Raw genomic sequence first — 20,066 nt, forward strand, 5'->3', positions numbered from 1 at the left:
TAACGGAGGGCTTTTAACTAAACTACTCATTTGAGATAAGAAACAATTATTCTAAGTCAAGTGGTGGTGACCCATTCACTTGTATATTTTCAGCTTATTTTAAAATATATTATTGTTACTGTGGTCTGTTATTTTTTTTTAACTGAGAGAATTTTAGTATCAGTTATCAGCCCATAAGATATAGAATGGCCACCTGCAAGTTTGTAAATTCGGAAAAGGGAAGAAAGAAATAGGTCGACAGCAAAAACTACATTTACCATAAACATAAAATCGCTCGTGCACAGCTCGACTTCAGACAGATGAACATTTTGAAACACTGAAGATGACTGGAAATCAAGATCATGGTGTGACTGCAGCAGAAGTTAATGCAAAGTTTGTTATCTCAAATATATAGCAGAAGTCAATTTCAAGTCTAAATCGACCTCGTTCAATTATAATTGAAGAACTTGGGAAATTAAATGAGCGTGCATTGACTAAAGTGCCAAGTCTCACATATCAATCGGATTGTTAGATGTTGGAGGTCTGCTGAACCCAATCATCCACCAATTCCTCAGACAAAAGTTGGCTTCTCTATACCACAACAGCAGTCCTGTCTTGATGATGGATCCATGTTTTTATAATTCCACAGTGGCTTATATGACCCTGAACGAATTTTAATTTTTGCACCCGGTGGAGCCCTTGAAGATTTGAGGCTATGCGAGAACTGGGCAGGACACGGAACTTTCAAGAGTTGCCCTACTATATTCTTTCAGTTGTATGTACTGTATTACATATTTAAATTATCAACTTCATTGCCCCATGATTATATGATACACTACTACCTGATAAATCCCAAACCACATATGGCAGATTTTTCAGTAAAGTTAAATACTTGGTTAATAAAGAAGGACCTGAAAATATAATCACGTGCTTTGAAAAAACTGCGCACAATGCGTTTTTAGATACAGTACTTTCCTGAGAACGAATTTGCCCTGGTGTTTGTTCAATTTAGGGCAAAATATATATAAATATATTTTACAAGAAGGGTTTAACTTATGATACCATGATGATGACACATTTAGAGTTAAAATAAGAAGTTTTACATCACTTGCTTTCCTGCCTCCAGATGAAGTTGCTGACGGGTTTGAGCAATTGGTGGATGACAACGATATTCCTCAATCACTTGTGTTATACTTTGAAAATATGTCTATAGGACCAGTAAGGGGAAGAGGTGACCGAAGAAAGAGACTAGATTCTAAATTTTTTATAGAATCGTGGAATGTGCATGAACGTTCCACAAGCGAACCACGTACTATCAATAGTTTGGAAGCATTTCACAGTACGTTAATCAAAGCAGTTTCCAGTAACCATCCAAACGTTTCGACTCTCATTGATACACTAAAAAAAGAAGACATACTGGTAAAAAAAAAGACACTAGTTGAAACAAGTTGAAAGCATTTCAAAAGAACAAATACAAGGACTGCAACAAGCACATCCTACATCTGGTACAGAATTATGATCCAACAAAGAGCAAAGATTTTTAAAAGGAATCACTAATATTATCAAGTCTTAAGATTTTTTGTTTTAGTATTGTGTTCACTAATAAATGCAATTTATTTTATTTTATCAAACATATTAATTCCAACAGCAGTTTAAATTTTCTAAGCATTATAAATACTCTTCTTTTTTTACCACTGATAATTAAACAATCTATATACATTGTGTGTTTGTGATTTTCTTTTTAATAGTATTAATGGTACCTTATTGTCTGGTACCGAATTGTCCGGCATCAAACTGTCCTAGTACCGAACTGTCCGGCACCAAATTGTCCACTACCAAATTGTCCTAGCGCCATACAGAGGATGGTGGTTACAGTATGTGTGTTTTAAATCTGTTTCTAATTTCACTCTGGTAACATCATTGCTGAAGTTTTTTCGTTATTGGTTCCCATTTGTCATGGTCTTGACGAGGACAGAATCTCCAAGACCCACAGCTAATTCTATGCTCAGTTCAGCATTGGTTACAGTAGGTATTTTTTAAAAGAAATTAACAATTATGAGGCAGATGTACTCCTCTATGTAACATCACCCATGGATATTGATTGAATATACACGCCTTATGGGGCGTAAGTCTGTAAGATCAGACCCGGTGCATCAGGTACTTAATGTTTTATGGAAGTGGAAGTCTGTGTATTATCCAAAACATATCTGGAATTATTCAAATTCACCAACAAAGGATTCAGTCTAATGGGAGTTTGGAGGTTATACGCGTTGAAGAGGGGCAGTACAAATGGGCGGTAAAAACTAGACTACTGTAGATTGAAAGTATAAGGTAAAATGGGGAGCAGTTGGGGACTGAAGAGATGTTGTAAAAGCCTTTCATTAATGCGGCATAAGGCACACAACAGGTACCTTCAACCTGTTAGAAAAGTGACATGATAATAGTGACAGTATTCAGCTCACTTACAACTGTAAGGAAATACATCAACTGTAAAACTGGATGAGACTATTTTGAACAATATAACATCCAACCTACCTCAGCTGATTTGAGGCTCTGTGAAGGAACATCATCTAATGTAACACTGCCAAACACTTCATGTAATTTATTGACTTTGTTGATAACTTGATTTACATCCCAGTCACCTTCACCATCCTGTAAAATAAAAAAAAATTAAACTTCAAAACAATATACAAAGAAAACTGACCACACTTTACTGGGAATAAGGAATCATTCAGTAGATGATGATGATGATGATGATGATGATTAGTATTAATTATTATTATTATTATTATTAATTATTATTATTATTATTATTATTATATGTAGTTAAAGACACACAAACATCCTATTATAAGGGGCAGTTTGCAATGAGATTAAATGAGGGAGAATTCACTGTAAATTTATACTAATTCCTATACAATATATCTCCAACATTTATGCAAGTTCATATGCATGTACACAGCCAGGCCTGTCAATGCCAAATTGTACACACTGGAGAAAGAACAATAAGCCTCCATGAAAGTGAACCAGATGCCGCACTAGGTTCAACATCCCTAGAAATATGATTGGAATTAATATTACTACTGTATAACACAATTGATAGTGAGCAGAGTAAATACTCTGCAAGTCAGATACAATAGCTTATAAAAGTGAAAGAATTGTGCTTAAAAAATGATATATTTTCATAATAAAATTAAGTTTCATAGATACTTACCACGTAATTATATAGCTATAGTTTCTAACTGGTGCGGTAGCCTTTTACAAATAGCAGTAGTACTTCAATTGTTTGCATGTAGGTAGGTAACTAGCTCGCCCACAATTGGGGAACAGTAGGAACAACCAAGCAAAAAGAGCTCAATTCATTTGTGCACTTATGTCCATAGAGGGGAGGAGGGTGGACTCCGATTCTGTAATTACTTGGCAAGTACATATGAAAATGTACTTGCCAATGAAAATGAAGTTTTTATGATAAAACAAAGTTTTATGAATACTTACCTGGCAGTTATATATATATAGCTTAATCCCTGTCGAACCGGCAGATTTTTCAAAACTCGCGGCAACCGCCGAATGGTAGGTGTTCAATTAGGTGGTTAACAACCCTTACCGGGTGGTACTTGGAATCATTCCCGTTTTCAGTTCTTCAGATCATCTCTTGCCCGACCTGTCTCCTGAGGGGAGGAGGGTGGGGCTTTAAATATATATATAACTGACAGGTAAGTATTCGTAAAACTTTGTTTTATCATAAAAACTTCATTTTTACGAATAGAACTTACCTGGCAGTTATATATATATAGCTGATTCACACATTTGGAGGAGGGTGAAAGACAGCCAACATCATTGGGAAACAACTATAAGTCGTAGGTAATCACCTTGATTCCTTACCTGCTAAGGTAGCTGACTTCAAAAGGTTCCTGCCTCTTGAGTCGCTTTCCCTTAGGAGCACCAGCCAGGTGGAGACCTGCTATGCTGAAACAACTCAATCGAGTCTGTCAACCGGGGTGAGACCAACAATGTGACTAGACTTCTGTACTACCTATTCCCCCTTTTATTACCTGTAACCTTACTCAACCTAACCACTTAACCTTGTAGACTAGATATACACCTATCTAGCTAGACTGAGGTTGCTGTTCCCACAAGGAAGCTTCCTCAGACAACCATAAAACACCAACCCAATTACAGGTATCGCAAACAAAAGTTAAGGTTGAGGGGAGGTAGTAACTCCTTTACCCAATACCGAAGCCGTAGCTACATATGGGCCCAAGGTGTAACACTTCTCATAGTCGACTCTTACCTCTCTGAGGTAATGAGAAGCGAAAACAGAGTCGCTTTTTCAAAATGTGGCATCCATTATTTGCTTAACTGACATATTCTTGCGATATGCCAAAGATGTTGCAATGGCTCTTACTTCGTGAGCCTTCACCTTTAACAAACCAAAGGTCTCCTCTTCACATAAAGGTGAGCTTCTCTTATCGTCTCCTCAAAAGAATAACGCATTCTTCGAGAGGGGCTTTTATGATCCTTCACTGAACACCACAAAGAACTGGATGAACCTCTTAAGTCCTTTGTCCTAGAAATATATGCCTTGAGGGCTCTAACTGGACAGAGGAGTCTCTCCTCCTCTTGGCCCACTAAATCAGTGAGGTTAGGAACCTCAAACGTCCCCAGCCAGGGTTTGGACGGGTTCTCATTCTTAGCGAGGAAGTCGAGCCTTAATGCACAAACTGCTCCATTACGATTGAAGCCTACTTGCTTCTGTATTGCCTGAATCTCGCTGACCCTTTTTGCTGTAGCAAGAGCCAACAGGAACAGAGTTTTCTTCGTTACGTCTCTCAGGGTTGCTTGAGAGATGGGTTCGAACTTCCTGCTGCACAAGAACTTTAAAACCACATCCAAATTCCAGGATGGGGGTCTCAAAGTCTGCTTTGTCATTTCAAATGACTTTAAAAGATCCTTCAAGTCTCTATCTTGCGACAAATCTATGCCTCTGTGCCTAAAGACCGTAGAAAGCAAACTTCTGTATCCTCGTATGGTGGATACGGCCAGCTTAGAATCTTGCCTGAGGGACAAGAGAAAATCAGCTATCTGGCTCACAGAGGTAGTGGTTGAGGAAACCTTATGCTGCTTACACCAAGATCTAAAGGTTTCCCACTTTGATTGGTAAACTCTCTGTGAAGAGACCCTCCTCGCTCTGGCGATAGCTCTCGCAGCTTGTGCTGAAAATCCTCTCGCTCTGACAAGCTTTTCGATAGTCTGAATGCAGTCAGTTGAAGAGCGAGGGGGTTTTGATGATACCTCTCGAAATGGGGCTGTCTGAGAAGCCTTGGACTTGGAGGAAGACTTCTCGGAAAATCCACCAACATCTCCAACACCTCTGTGAACCATTCTCTTGCTGGCCAAAAAGGAGCTACCAGGGTCATTCTCCCTGAATCGAGGAGGGCGAATTTCTTGACAACTAGATTGATAATCTTGAACGGAGGGAACGCATAAGCGTCTATCCCCGTCCAGTCCATCAAGAAGGCGCCTACTGCTATTGCTTCTCTGTCCGGGACTAGGGAGCAGTAGTTGGGGATTCTCTTGTTCTGGCTGGAGGCGAAGAGGTCTATTGAAGGCCTCCCCCATAATCTCCACAGCTTCTGGCAAACTTGAAGATTGAGGGTCCATTCTGTGGGCAGAACTTGCCCTTTCCTGCTGAGCATGTCTGCTCTTACATTCTTCTGCCCCTGCACGAATCTTGTCAACAGCTCCACTCCGTGGTCTTTTGCCCACAGAAGGAGCTCTCTTGCTGTTTCGTAAAGTGACAGAGAATGAGTCCCTCCTTGCTTCCTGATGTACACTAGAGCCGTGGTGCTGTCGGAATTCACTTCTATTACTCTCCCCGTGACAGCCTCCTTGAAGGCTTTCAATCCTAGCCGAATGGCCATCAACTCTTTCCTGTTGATGTGCCATCCGATCTGTCCCTCTTCCCAAGAGCCTGAGACCTCCTTGTTCTCCAGTGTTGCTTCCCATCCTGACTCCGAAGCGTCTGAGAACAACACTAGGTCTGGGTTCTTCCTGCATAGGGAGATTCCTTCCCCTAAGATCGACGGATCCAGCCACCAACTCAGATGCTTCTTGATCTCTGCTGGAATGTGGAAGGAAAATGAGTCCTCCTGATTCTTCCTGTCCCAGACTCTTGAAAGGAAGTGTTGCAGAGGTCTGAGATGCAACCTTCCCAGAGAGACAAACTTCTCGAGCGAGGAGAGGGTCCCAGCAAACTCATCCACTCCCTCGCCGAGCACTTCTGTCTCCCAGGAAATACTGAACCTTCTCGAGGCACTTGGTTTGCCTTTCTTGGGAGGGAGAAGCCCGAAAACGAGCTGAGTCCAGAACTATCCCCAAATAAAGAATCGTCTGACTCTGCCTCGGTCTGGGACTTCTCCTTGTTGATGATGAGACCCAAGTCCTGGGCCATCAGAAACGTCTTCATAAGTCCTCCAGACACCTGTTCTTCGACTGCGACCTTATCAACCAGTCGCCTAGGTATAGGGATACTCTTATCCCCTCTCGATGAAGCCATCCCGCCACGCTTGTCATTACCCTGGTGAACACTTGAGGGGCTGTGCTGAGGCCGAAACAAAGGGCTTTGAATTGGAAGCACTTGTCCTGGATTACAAACCTTAGAAACTTCCTTGAGGTCGGGTGGATGGGGATATGAAAGTAAGCGTCCTGCAGGTCCAGAGATACCATCCAGTCCCCTGGGCAGACTGCTGCCAGCACCGACTGAGTCGTCTCCATAGTAAACTTGGTCTTTTCTACAAATCCGTTCAATGCGCTGACATCCAGGACCGGTCTCCATCCACCCGAACTCTTGGGCACTAAAAACAGGCGATTGTAGAACCCTGGGGATCCTAGTTCCAAAACTGGTTCTATCGTTCCTTTCTCCAACATCTGGTCTACTAGATTCAGGAGTGCCTCTTGTTTCATAGCGTTCGAGTACTGAGCCAGTAGGGCTCGTGGCGTTGTTGAAAGTGGCGGTTTTCCCATAAAGGGAATCTTGTACCCTTCCTTGATGACTGAGAGGGACCAGGTGTCCGCCCCTCTTGCTTCCCAGGCCTGCCAAAAGTGTGACAGCCTTGCTCCTACTGCTGTCTGGAGGACTTGTTTTTCCATTCCTAGAGCGGGTTCTAAACGTCCTTCTGTTCGCTCTACCGCCTGTTTCTTGCCTTCTTCCTCTGAATTCCGTTCTAGATGGAACTCTACCCCGAAAGGGCTGCTGAACCTTCTTCTCCTCCTTCTTAGCAGCTGAAGGAATTGCCGGTAGAAACTTCCTCGCCGAGCGAGTAAGCAGATCTTGAGTAGCCTTTTGCGACAGAGTCTGAGAAATATCCCTGACCAGGGACTCCAGAAATAGAAGCTCCAAGAGGGGGGCGTATAGGAGCTCTGCCTTCTGTACGACTGTAGCAGATTTGGTCATGAAGGAGCATAACAAAGCCCTCTTCTTCAAAATACCTGCAGTAAATAGTGAAGCCAACTCATTTGCTCCATCCCTCAGAGCCTTATCCATACAGGCCATAATACTGGTAAGGTCTTCAATTCCTGTTGCCTGAATAGTTTCTGTTTTCTTGGATAGAATTCCAAGAGCCCAGTCTAAAAAACTAAACACTTCAAAAGATCTAAAAATTCCTTTAATGAGATGGTCTAGTTCCGTCATCGACCACATCACCTTGGCTGAATTAAGGGTATGTCTCCTAGACGAGTCTACTATGCCAGAGAAGTCCCCCCGGGAGGAGGCAGGGACTCCCAGGCCAAGAGCTTCTCCAGTCTCATACCACATGCCCGCCTTTGAAGCAAGCCTAGCTGGTGGGAACGAGAAGGTGGACTTAACTGCTTGTCTCAGCTCCTTAAGCCAGTTATCAATCCTGTTCAGAGCCTTCTTTGCTGAAATGGACAGTTTCATTTTAATAAACGCTGACTGCTTCTTCGATTTCTTCCTGCAGAACTGGGACTGAGGAGAATGAGAAGCAGCAGGCTTAAACTCCTCCCCATATAGTTCCAGGAGAGAGCGAGAGAGAACCTTATAATCATCAGCCGCATTAGAAGGTTTATCTTCGTCCTCTGAAACATCTTCTAAGTCATGAATTCCTCCCAACTCCGTCTCTTTCTCTTCTTGCTGTATTGCGCCAGGGGAGGACATACGATCGTCGTATGCGTCCTGGCGTCGAGAGCTGGTTACGTCCTGACAAACAGCACTTGATGCGTCCTGATGTCGAGAGCTGGTTGCGTCCTGGTATCGAGAGTTGGATGCGTCCTGGCGTCAAGCGTTGGATGCGTCCTGGCGCTGAGAATTGGATGCGTCCTGACGTCGAGAGGTGGATGCGTCCTGGCGTCGAGAGAATTCACAGCGTTCTTTCCTTCCTGGAGAACCGAAGTCGTCGTCGTGTCGAACAAAGGAAGAATGCTTCCGGCGAGGGGAAGATAATTCCTGTCGCTTAGAGGGCGGAGAGGCGAGGAGTCGAGCATCGGGAGAAGAACCCTGAGGCTTTTGCTTGGGCGAAAAGAGAAGAATCTTTCGTCCCTCGCTAAAACTGCGCCCCCTGTGGACTCGAAAGGAGAGGAATCCAGTTCCCCCTTACTCACAGAAGAAACCTTAGCAGGCGTCTCCCTTCTCGATCTCTTCACTGGCAACTTGGAGTCCTTACGTCTGTCCGACTGGGGGGGAGGACGGCTAAAGGCTTGTACTAGTAAAGCCAATTGGCCTTGCATGACGGTCATAAAGGATTTTGCAGCAGCTGCTGCATCTTGTGGTTCCGAAGGAGAAGATTGTCGAGCCAAGCTGGAAGAAGGAGACGGTTCTCTCGAGAGTTCTCCGGAACCTGAAGGAAGAGGAGATCTCTCCTTCCTCCATACAACTTGCGGAGAACATTCCGTTAAAGGTCTTGACCTTTTCGCTGGAGCGACGTTCCGGTCGTCGTCGGAAGGAAAAAATTCTGGGCTACTCCATGCACACGAAAGGAGAGCGAGAACGAGGCTGTTCCGCTTGCTGCAACCATCTTCTTTTGGTCAGCCTCGACTCCTCATACTGCCATCTACGTCTTGGAGAGGGGCTCGGAGAAGACACAAGCACGTCCGACATGCCTTTTCCGTGGCAGTCATAAGCAGCCTGGGAAAGAGCAACAGGACTGCTTGAGGAGACGGCTGACCGAGGATACGTCCCTCTCACCCCCTTATGATCGTCAACGTACCTTCTCCCTTGGTCCTGGGAGCTTGGTAGAGGTCTAGATCTAGGGGCATGACAGGGTTGATCAGTCGCCACCTCCACTGCACTTACACAAACACTATCACTAACTTCACTTGCACTCTTACCTTCCTTCAAAGCTGCAAGCTGATCCTTTAGTTCTTGCATCTCAGCAGCCATCCTGGCGTACTGAGGGTCATTAACAGCAGCTACAGCTCCTGTAGAAGGAGCAGGGGCTACCACCTCAGGAGAAGGTTCTACTTCTAAGGGTGATTTAGGAATAGAAGGGTTAAAAGAAATGTCTAGGCTAACATCACTCACAGACCTAGATTTAGATTTAGAAGCCCTCCTTAACTTATCCATTTCTAATTTACGCACATAGCGTTTCATTTCCATCCATTTCTTTTCATCCAAACCCTCGCATTCTTTACATCTTTTATCAAGAGCACACTCAAAACCCCTGCACCCTAAACAAACAGAGTGAGGATCCACCGAAGCTTTCGGTAACCTCACCTTGCATTCCTCATTCACACACACTCGAAAATACTTAAATTCAGACATCTTATCCAAGAACAATCAAAAGAATAAACCGAAAAAACAAGCCACAAAAGCGATTGCCAATCCAAAGGTCAATATACGTCACCAATTATAAGTCCAATCACAGCGACCTAGGGAAGCGAGCGAAAAACCCGACGATGGACCAGCAACGATGTTGTCAGTCCAACCGGCAGAGATGATCTGAGGAACTGAAAACGGGAATGATTCCAAGTACCACCCGGTAAGGGTTGTTAACCACCTAATCGAACACCTACCATTCGGCGGTTGCCGCGAGTTTTGAAAAATCTGCCGGTTCGACAGGGATTAAGCTATATATATATAACTGCCAGGTAAGTTCTATTCGTAAAACTTAATTTTATTATGAAAATATCATTTTCAAATAAGTAACTTACCAAGTACATGTAATTATACTGATTGGGGGTGGAATACATAGACATTCTACTCCCAAACATTAAAGTATGGTAATGACTTTGAAAATAGAAAAATTGCTAGCATTGAAACAATGCCTGTTGTTTCCTTACCTGGTAAGACAGCTACTGCAGGTGAATACTGCCTCTGGTTGGTGCTTATCTTAACCTGTAGCAGAGTGGTGGTGGAGCCATGGGTCACCTCTACATAAGTGGGAGCCTTGCAGCAGAGCATAGGCCTGGTTGTTGACAAAAGACACAAGTGCCCTTGCCCTGAGCGCAGTACCAATATAACAAATTACCAGACAACGCTGTCACCTACATTGACAAAAACCACAACCCATCCACTAAGAATGGTGGGTACTCTGGGTACAAAGTACCCCCAGGGTCCCCAAAACTCGACACCCTATGCCAAGGTGAAGAGACAGACAAGAAAAAGAGTGCTTCCTATGCTTCTTCCCCCAATACAATGCCAGCCACTGATAATGACCCCAGGGCACTGCAATTCTCAAACACTGTTTCGACTTCTTTAAAGAAGTGAGAAGCGAAGATCGATTTGCACCTCCAAAAGATCGACTGCAGAATGGCAGAAAGGGACAGACTAAGCCTGAAAGCGAGAGAGGTAGCGACCGATCAGACTTCACGTACTTTCACTTTGAAAGAAGGCAAAATGTCCTCCTGAATCTGAGAATGCACCTTGGAAATCAGATTCCTCAGGCAGAACGACAATGTGTTCTTAGAAAGAGGGCAGGAAGGATTCTTGACAGAACACCAGAGGTTGCTGGGTGGCCCTCTGATCTTCTTGGTACTGTGCAGGTAATACCTTAGGGCTCTAATGGGGCAAAGAACCCTTTTTTCTTCCTCCGGGCCAAGGATTTGCACTAAACTCTTAATGTGGAAGGAACGAGGCCAGGGCTTGGATGGGTTCTCGTTCTTGGCTATGAAACCTAGGGTAAAGGAGCGCACTGTCTCTCCTTGGGAGAATCCTACCCTCTTATCAATGGCCTGCAACTCACTGATACGTTTGGTAGTAGCCAAAGACACAAGAAAGAGCCTTCCAAGCGAGGTCCCTTAGAGAACCGGAACAAAGGGGTTCAAAAGAAGGGCCTGTTAGAAACTTCAGCACCACGCCTAGGTTCCAAGAAACCAAATCAACCTTCTGCTTAGAAGTATCGAATGATTTGATGAGGCCACTAAGAGCAGGGTTTGATGACAGGCCCAGACCTCTCTGCTTAAACACAGAGCTAAGCATGACTTGATACCCCTTAATGGTGGAAAAGGACAGGCCTCTAGAGGTCCTCAGATAAAGGAGGAAATCCGCTATTTGGGTCACTAATGTCTCACAAGAAGAGACGTTATGTCTGAGACACCTACGGAAAACTGTCTACTTGGCTTGGTAGACGCTGCAAGAAGACTGGCATCTGCATCTTGCAATAGCCTCTGCAGCTGCTCTTGAAAATCCTTTCACTCTGATGAGCTTACTGACAGTCTGAAGCCTGTCAGGGCAAGAGCGGGCAACCCTTAGTGATACCTCCTGAAGTGAGGCTGTTTGGTTGCCACAGGTTTTGGGGATGGAGCCTCGGAAAGTCCACCAATAACCGTAGAAGGTCCGGGAATCACTCTTTTAGGGGCCAGAATGGGGCTATGAGGGTCACTGAAACATTGTGGTGCGACTGGAACTTGTTCAGCACTTCCCTGACCATGTTGAAGGGCAGAAAGGCATAAAGATCCAGGTCAAACCATTTTGAAGCATGGTGTCTGTCGCCCATGCCAAAAGATTTAAGGCTGGAGAACAGAAGAGAGGAAGGCAATGATTTCTTGAGGTGGCAAACAGGTCTAAAGTTGGCCTGCCCATAACTTCCAAAGATCAAGACAGACCAGGGGATCCAAGGTCCACTCAGTGGGAAGGACCTGCTTCCAACTGCTTAGTTCGTCTGCCAGAATGTTTAGTTTCCCTCAATAAATCGAGTGACCAGCGTCATTCAATTTTAGTCTGCCCATAGGAGAAGATCTTTTGCTACCTGGCAGAGAGAAAAAGAATGAGTGCCTCCTTGCTTTAAAATGTATGTCAATGCAGTGGTATTGTCTGCATGGACTACCACTGTCTTGTTATAGGTCATGGTCGAGAAGCACTGAAGACTTAAATGAATTGCCTTTAACTCTCTGACATTGATGTGAAGGTTCCGTTTTCTGGGGACCACATTCCGGAAACTTCCTGACTCCCCAGAAGGGCTCCCCAGCCTAGATCCAAGGCATCTGAGTTAAAGTCTAGGTTAGGGTTCAGAGGATGAAGAGACTTTTCGTCCGAAAGTCTTCCTTCGGACAAGCACCATTGGAGGGCCAACTTGATTTCCTGGGTGATGGGAAACACGACAGAGTCTGGTTGTGTTTTCCTGTCCCAGTTGGCTTTGAGGTAGAATTGGAGGACTCTCATATGAAGTCTGCCCAGCTTGACAAACGTCTCAATGGACAACAGCGTCCCCAACAGGTTCATCCATTGATGGGCCGAGCAAGACGAGAGGGCTAGAAAATTGCGGATCATCTGAAGGTAGTTGGCGATTCTCTTGGGGGATGGAAAAGCCCAAAAAGTCCAAAAGTTGCGTCAGGGTCAACTGGGACTTCTGAAGGTTTATGAGTATGCTTTGTTCCTGAGTAAGGCGAAGAATGGTCTGCAAGTCGTTCATGCAATTCTCTTTCCAAGGGGATTGAAGAGGCCAGTCATCCAGGTGAAGACTGATGTTTATGCCGATTAAATGAAGCCATTTTGCAAGAAAGGCGAACACTCGAGTAAATACCTGAGGTGCCGTAGAGAGGCTGAAGCAAAGAACCCAAAACTGAAAGACTTTGACCTGGAAGACGAACCTGAGATACTTCCTGGAGTCCAGATGGATGGGGATATGGAAGTAGAGTTGAACACCCTTATTCGCAAGGGTTAGGCACCACAACCACTAAATACCAAAAATCCGCGATATATCGAAAGCCCCTCTAAAAACGCTTGCAGTCGACACTCATTACGATGGACTAATAAGGGGGCCAGGGTGTCCATCTTAGCCGATACTCCGGTTTCACCAATGATACTTATATATATATACCTATAAATACCTATAAATACTGTATACCTGTACTGTATTTCACTATTTTTATAAAGTGTATGAATAGTAAACCAATGTAGAAACATTTGAATTAAACCTCATAATAAAAGATGAAAAATGAAGAATAAAACATGATGAACCGCAAATGTAGATACCTAAGCCAGACTCTCCGACGATATCAGTCGTTCATTCAGTACCTAAAGGAGGCTCCAGAACCTGTAAATTGGTACTTATTATTGTACAACTGTTCTATCAACACACTTTTGAAAATTTTCTCTTCACAAGAACACAAATAGCAATTTAACTCGCTCATCCCAGTGGAGCAATCCCCACCCTCCACCCATCCAGAGAAGGGCAGAGGAGTCCAGCTCATGATAAGGACAGCGTTGCCAGCCATATGAGTAACATTGTGAAGGGGGAGGGGGTTAGGCTGGGGTGGCAGGGTGGAGAAGGGAGGAGTGGGCATGGCCGAGTGATATTCTTAAAATACGTCGACTATACACAGTACTACTATATCTATAATGAAATATAAATGATGATAAAAACTAGAATTAAGCTGCACAGAGGGAACTAGCAATCTCTCTCTCTCTCTCTCTCTCTCACTGTGTGCAAGTTAAATCAGTTACAAGTTAAAAGCATTTTAGTTGAGTAGTAGAGTATAAATACAGAACTGTGTATATAAAATAAAAACAAGTTTCTTATTTACCTTTGGTAGATGACAGATGAACTTGAGGTGACGGAGGGAGGGTGGATATTATAAGTACCTCGTTCTGAGTCAGTAGAGCTGTAATGCTCCACAGGCTGAGAAGAGGCTGATTTTTGAAAACCACTTGTAGAGGGCTGAGGGTTGTCAACATCACTGTGACAACGAATTGGTGTGAAGAATGAATCAATTTTTAGCTGTTTTTGAGGCTGATGTTGTTTTCTGATGATTACTTCCCTGAAGGCTCTAAAATATTGATAATACTGTTGGATCTCACTTTCTGTAGATAAATCAATGTTAGTTGATGAGATTATCAAGTGATTTATGTATAATAGAGAGCTTGGGTTTCATGGGTAATGTTTCGTCACCATCATCATCATCACTATCATCTCAGCTGTCACCAGCGATTATGTCATCAGCTATTTCTTCCTCTGTATCATCTGATATCCAGGGACACCCTCTGTGTCTTCTAACCACGTCCTTACATCATCTTCAATCATGTCTGTTTGGCCCAACCTGTGAAGAATAAGAAGACAGTCCTTGGGCCTCAAACCCTTCAAAATAGTATTCTATATCATGATCATACAGAAGTTTTTTCCAAGCGTTGGCTAGGGTGTTTGTTTTCACAGTTTTCCATGCAGCTGCAACACTGAATATAGCTGATTTGAGGTTCTAGTTTTTTAAGTTAGAGGCTGTTCTCTCCCCTCGTGTGTCGTGAGTAAGATCATCTTCCTCTTCCAGCACCACAAGTATAACCTCTTGCAAGATATAATTACCCCCTGATCCATGAGTTGGACCAGGGAGGTAACATTGGGTGGCAAACACATGCACCATATTTTCCCATCTCGACTCACTAGTTGGTTACCACTCGGGTGAGCAGGTGCATTGTCTGAGACGACTAATGCCTTCACCTAATCCAGCTAGCAGTTTGAGAACATCTTCCTGGTGTTTACGTACTGCTGGCATGAAATGGGTGAAGAACCAGTCACTGAAAATTGCCATGGTAAACCATGCCTTCTTGGAGCTGTAGTAATGCACTGGGAGAAGGTTCATGCAGTCTTTCAAAACTCGCAGACGAGTGGACTTGCCCACCACCACAAGCTTCAAACAGTGCAAACCATCTGCGCTTGCACAGCACAACACTGAGAAATGTTCTTTGCTTATTTTACAGCCAGGTGTTGAGCTCTCATCTTTAAAAGCCTGGGTATTCCTTGGTAGCGACCGCCAAAACAATCCAGTCTCATCTGCTTTGTAAATTTGGGAATTTAGCAGTCCTTCACTCTTAATTAATTCATTAAGCTCCTGCCTGTATGGCTTGGCTGCCTCAATCGGTGCACTTCCTGCTTCACCATGCATAACTTTATTACCCAATTCATGGCCATTTCTAAATTGCCATAAACACCCATCACTACCCACAAAGTTATCAATTCCCATATGTTTTGCTAACTTGTTTGTGGTAACTTGTTGTTACCACATGATTTCTGTTGTACAAACAACTTTGTCACAGCTTTCTCAATACTTGTATCCTTTGCAACTCATACACACTTCCTTCCACCAACAGATGATACTTTAGAACCAGTATCCACATTATATTTCAGAGAAAAAGCTACGATTTAATCTTTCGTCTGACGTATGTCCGAAACAGTTTTTTTCACTCCATATTCCATGCACATTTTCGACACTGATGCACCAGCCTCTAGCTTTTTACAATAATCATTTCGAGCCTCTGGTTCACAGATAATGTCACCTTCTTTCTCTGAGGAGTAGTACTATCAGTACCCCTTGACAACATGATGAAAAACCTAGTCTGAATAAAGCACAGACAGAAATATCTGCAAAAAAAAAAAAAAAAAACAGCTGTAGCAGAGGTAAACAGTGAGTTTTACTCTTGGTTTTGGCAGTAGCCGATGCGCGCACCCTCTACCATTTTCCCTCACCAGCAGCGAGGAGGAGCAGTAACTGTCTTAAACTGTGGACGAACATTACATATTTTAAATCAGTTGACTCCCTTCGGTGCCCTTCTTGTCTGGTAACAATTAGGGTGTTGAGCACAGTCAATTTACCTTTACTGTATAATTGAACATGAATAATTTTATAAGGAGGACCAAGAGAGAGAACAAAAAGGAATAATAAATGTTTATAGAAAGGAAACTTCTTAGGGTTTATTTTTTACTTTAAATCATGTCCTTCTTATCCAATATCCGGATTAACAGGGTCCGGTTTAACAAGGGTCGTCTGTATATGTAACTGGTTATTTCAAGCCCATCAGCATCGAGGAAGCTGGTACCCTGCTGTGTGACTGGTTCATTCCAACCCTTCCAGATAATAGCTGTCGTCATATATGAGAGAGAGAGAGAGAGAGAGAGAGAGAGAGAGAGAGAGAGAGAGAGAGAGAGAGAGAGAGAACTGAGTACAGTATACCTTACTCTAAAGAGAGAGAGAGAGAGAGAGAGAGAGAGAGAGAGAGAGAGAGAGAGAGAGAGAGAGAGAGAGAGAGAGAGGGGGTGGATTGAGTACAGTATACCTTAAACTAAAATCTTATAACCACTTATTTTAATAGTTCAAACAAAATGATACCTTAAACTATTATCCTAAAACACTTTAATATCATTTCAAAGTCACCTTACAACATTACCCTTAAAAATATATGGCTGACAGCTACGTGTGAAACTAATAAAGTTACCCCTGAGAGAGAGAGAACAAAAATATATATACACATTAAAAACATTTAATACGCATGTGACAGTATGTACACAAAGGCAAATAAAGATTACAGTACATCACAAAACTAGGTTATAAGAATATGCAGCATCAGTAAACAAACTAAAATCATTCATCATCAGTAAACATTAAACTAAAATCAATCATAATCAGAGAGGGGAAACTCCCTCACAAAGCATCAGAGCTACAAGCCAATAAGCAACTAGCAGAGCTGATATCCTGGTTTGTGATTGGCTCTTCTAATCCTTCCAGCCTTTTCTGTGTGATTGCTACTTCTAACCCTTCCAGAGAGAGAGAGAGAGAGAGAGAGAGAGAGAGAGAGAGAGAGAGAGAGAGAGAGAGATGAATGAAGTTGTTTAACAAAAATGTTGGGACAATATTTTTTACACATATTATGATGATTATAGATCAGTACAGTAAACCCCCTGTATTTACGGGAGATGCGTTCCAGACGCCCCCACCACGAATAGTTAAAATCCGCGAATACTTGCTACCCCACTCTAAAATGGTTTATAACTGCCTATCTTGAAAGTTCAAATACCAAATGTATACTTAAAGTATCATCTTACATCAAATATACCTTAAATTATTATCATATTACTGTATTAATCTTTGAAATTATATATTATTAATATAATTTCAGTCATCTTAAACATTAGTACCCATAAAAATATATACATACATACAAAGCAGAGAGAGAGAGTTACCACTTCGACTTATATTAAACAAGGCTGGCTGGGGCAAGAGAGAGAGAGAGAGAGAGAGAGAGAGAGAGAGAGAGAGAGAGAGAGAGAGAGAGAGAGAGAGAGAATAACAGCTTACAATATCAAAAGATTGAAATCTTTGAGCTTCTGGGGGCAACAATCCTTCACCTCTGACCAATATGTCAAACTGTCAAGTAAATTGAATTTTACCCTTCCCCTCGTTTCTCAAGCCGAGGATGAAAAAGACTGGGAATCACTGTTTGTTTAAAATGTTAAAAAATTTACTACACAAATGCATGACTGATATTATTATTATTATTATTATTTAATCTTTATAATCTTAATATTTGAAAATTAGTACTTATTAGGGAAATCATTTATTTATCATACAAAAGAAATATATGTACAAATTACAAGTCAGAAAAATTCTCTCATCTAAATAAGAGAGAGAGAGAGAGAGAGAGAGAGAGAGAGAGAGAGAGAGAGAGAGAGAGAGAGAGAGATTATTTTTATTTAATGTTATTGTTTAATCTTATTAAACTTATTATTTGAAAATTAGTGCGTACTGTAAATCACTATTTTATCATAAAATGTACCCTCTAAAAATGCTTATACTATCATCCTGAAACACTTACATATCATTTTAATATAATTTCAATGGCACTTTAATATGGTTTTAATATTTCAATAGTATCAATGCTGAGCATCTATCTTTGCCTTAATGAGGTCGGGTCCGTCCTGAATGGAGAGGAAAAAACCAGTTTCTCTCTCCCTCTTTGAGTTACGTATTATTTAATCGTACAGTATTATTATTATTATTATTAATCTTAATAATTGAAAATTAGTAAATAATTTTTTTATCATAAAAAATGTCTTTAATCATGAAAATAACATCAAATTACACTAATTAGTGAATATTTCCTGACAAAAAAAGTCTATAAATTGCAAAACTTTCCTCAAATAATTTATGCATACATTCCACACGAAATCCCGCGAATCGGTGAGTCTGCGAATATGGGGTGTTTACTGTATAATACAGTGTATATATATATATATATAATATATATATATATATATATATATATATATATATATATATATATATATATATATATATATATATATATATATATATATATATATATATATTGAAACTATGGTCTACCCTAAAGCCAAGTCAAAGTCCTTCAAAAGAAGGCATCATGCTTACCAAATACAAAATGGGAAAAAAAGCACATTAAAAGAAGAAATATATATATACATATATATATATATATATATATATATATATATATATATATATATATATATATATATATATATATATATATAATATATATATAATATAATATATACATGTATGTATATCTTTCTATCAACCACTCTCCCTTTCTATCTACCTGTCTGTCTATCCATCTCACATTCAACAAGTATCTTCTGGCATAATGAGAGAGAGAGAGAGAGAGAGAGAGAGAGAGAGAGAGAGAGAGAGAGAGAGAGAGAGAGAGAGAGAGAGAGAGAGAGAGAGAGAGAGAGACTCTTTGTCTAACTGCTAACTCTTTCACGGTCAATATGTCAAGATGACTAACAGTTATCCTTCATCCCTCCCCCTAAGTCAGAGACAAAAAGATCAGGGAAAACAATTTACTGAACTAAAATCTTACCTAATTCAGTAAATTTTCTTCAATGAATTGATATTTTTTGTTTACATTAATATCAGTAAATGAAAATTAGTAAATCATTTATATATCATACAAAACAAATAAACATACATCTAACATATGCATACAAATTCTCTCATCTCAGAGAGAGAGAGAGAGAGAGAGAGAGAGAGAGAGAGAGAGAGAGAGAGAGAGAGAGAGAGAGAGAGAGAGAGAGAGAGAGAGAGACATACATACATCTCATATGAGATAAAATTTCTCTCATCTCAGAGAGAGAGAGAGAGAGAGAGAGAGAGAGAGAGAGAGACAGAGAGAGAGAGAGACAGAGAGAGAGAGAGAGAGAGAGAGAGAGAGAGAGAGAGAGAGAGAGAGAGAGAGAGAGAGAGAGAGAGAGAGAGAGGTGTGAACATAATTTTTTTTATACAGTACAGTACATATTATGATGATGATAAATCAATATTGAGGGATTTTCCTTTAACATTTGATTAATATTTTGCTGTTTTTGCATTAATACAAATATTTGAAAATTAGTAAATAAATTATTTCTAATACAAAAAAATGATACATGGTACATATGCATAAAAATTCTCTCTCTCTTATCTCAGTTAGAGAGAGAGAGAGAGAGAGAGAGAGAGAGAGAGAGAGAGAGAGAGAGAGAGAGAGAGAGAGAGAGAGAGAGAGAGATACAACTCATACACAATTGACAGTACATACAAAGCATCTTTTTTTTACACTTTTTTTTCTTTTAACATGCTTTTTTCCCTCATTTGTATGGGGTAAGCACGCTACCTTCTTTGAAGGACTTTGATTTGGCTTTGGGTCGACTGTAGTCTCGATTGGCTGCCCTGCCTGTCATCGCTTAGACCCCAGTAGTGTATGTACACGTATTGTACCAGTCACCAGTGCCCTTTCTCCCAGCAGCGAGAAGTTGTTGAGCGGTTAGGTCGACCGTTCAAGACGTGTGAGGTATCTGTTGTGTTTTTAGGAGATGTTGGAGTAGCTTTGTTTGTGTGTGTATTAGTCAGTA

At 41.6% G+C, this 20,066-nt stretch overlaps 1 protein-coding gene across 2 annotated transcripts in view; it reads right to left on the reverse strand.

Moving 5' to 3' along the window:
• Positions 1–20,066, reverse strand: part of LOC136831371 (RNA-binding protein Ro60-like) — a 159,978-nt gene that overhangs the window by 93,654 nt on the left and 46,258 nt on the right. For both annotated transcript variants that reach the window (XM_067091699.1, XM_067091700.1), the window contains exon 7: positions 2,515–2,631. In XM_067091699.1, the coding sequence (XP_066947800.1) occupies positions 2,515–2,631 (117 nt within the window). The remainder of the gene's footprint in view (positions 1–2,514; positions 2,632–20,066) is intronic.

Source organism: Macrobrachium rosenbergii, chromosome 48, assembly GCF_040412425.1.
Source record: "Macrobrachium rosenbergii isolate ZJJX-2024 chromosome 48, ASM4041242v1, whole genome shotgun sequence".
In the NCBI taxonomy this organism is placed as follows: Eukaryota; Metazoa; Arthropoda; class Malacostraca; order Decapoda; family Palaemonidae; genus Macrobrachium; species Macrobrachium rosenbergii.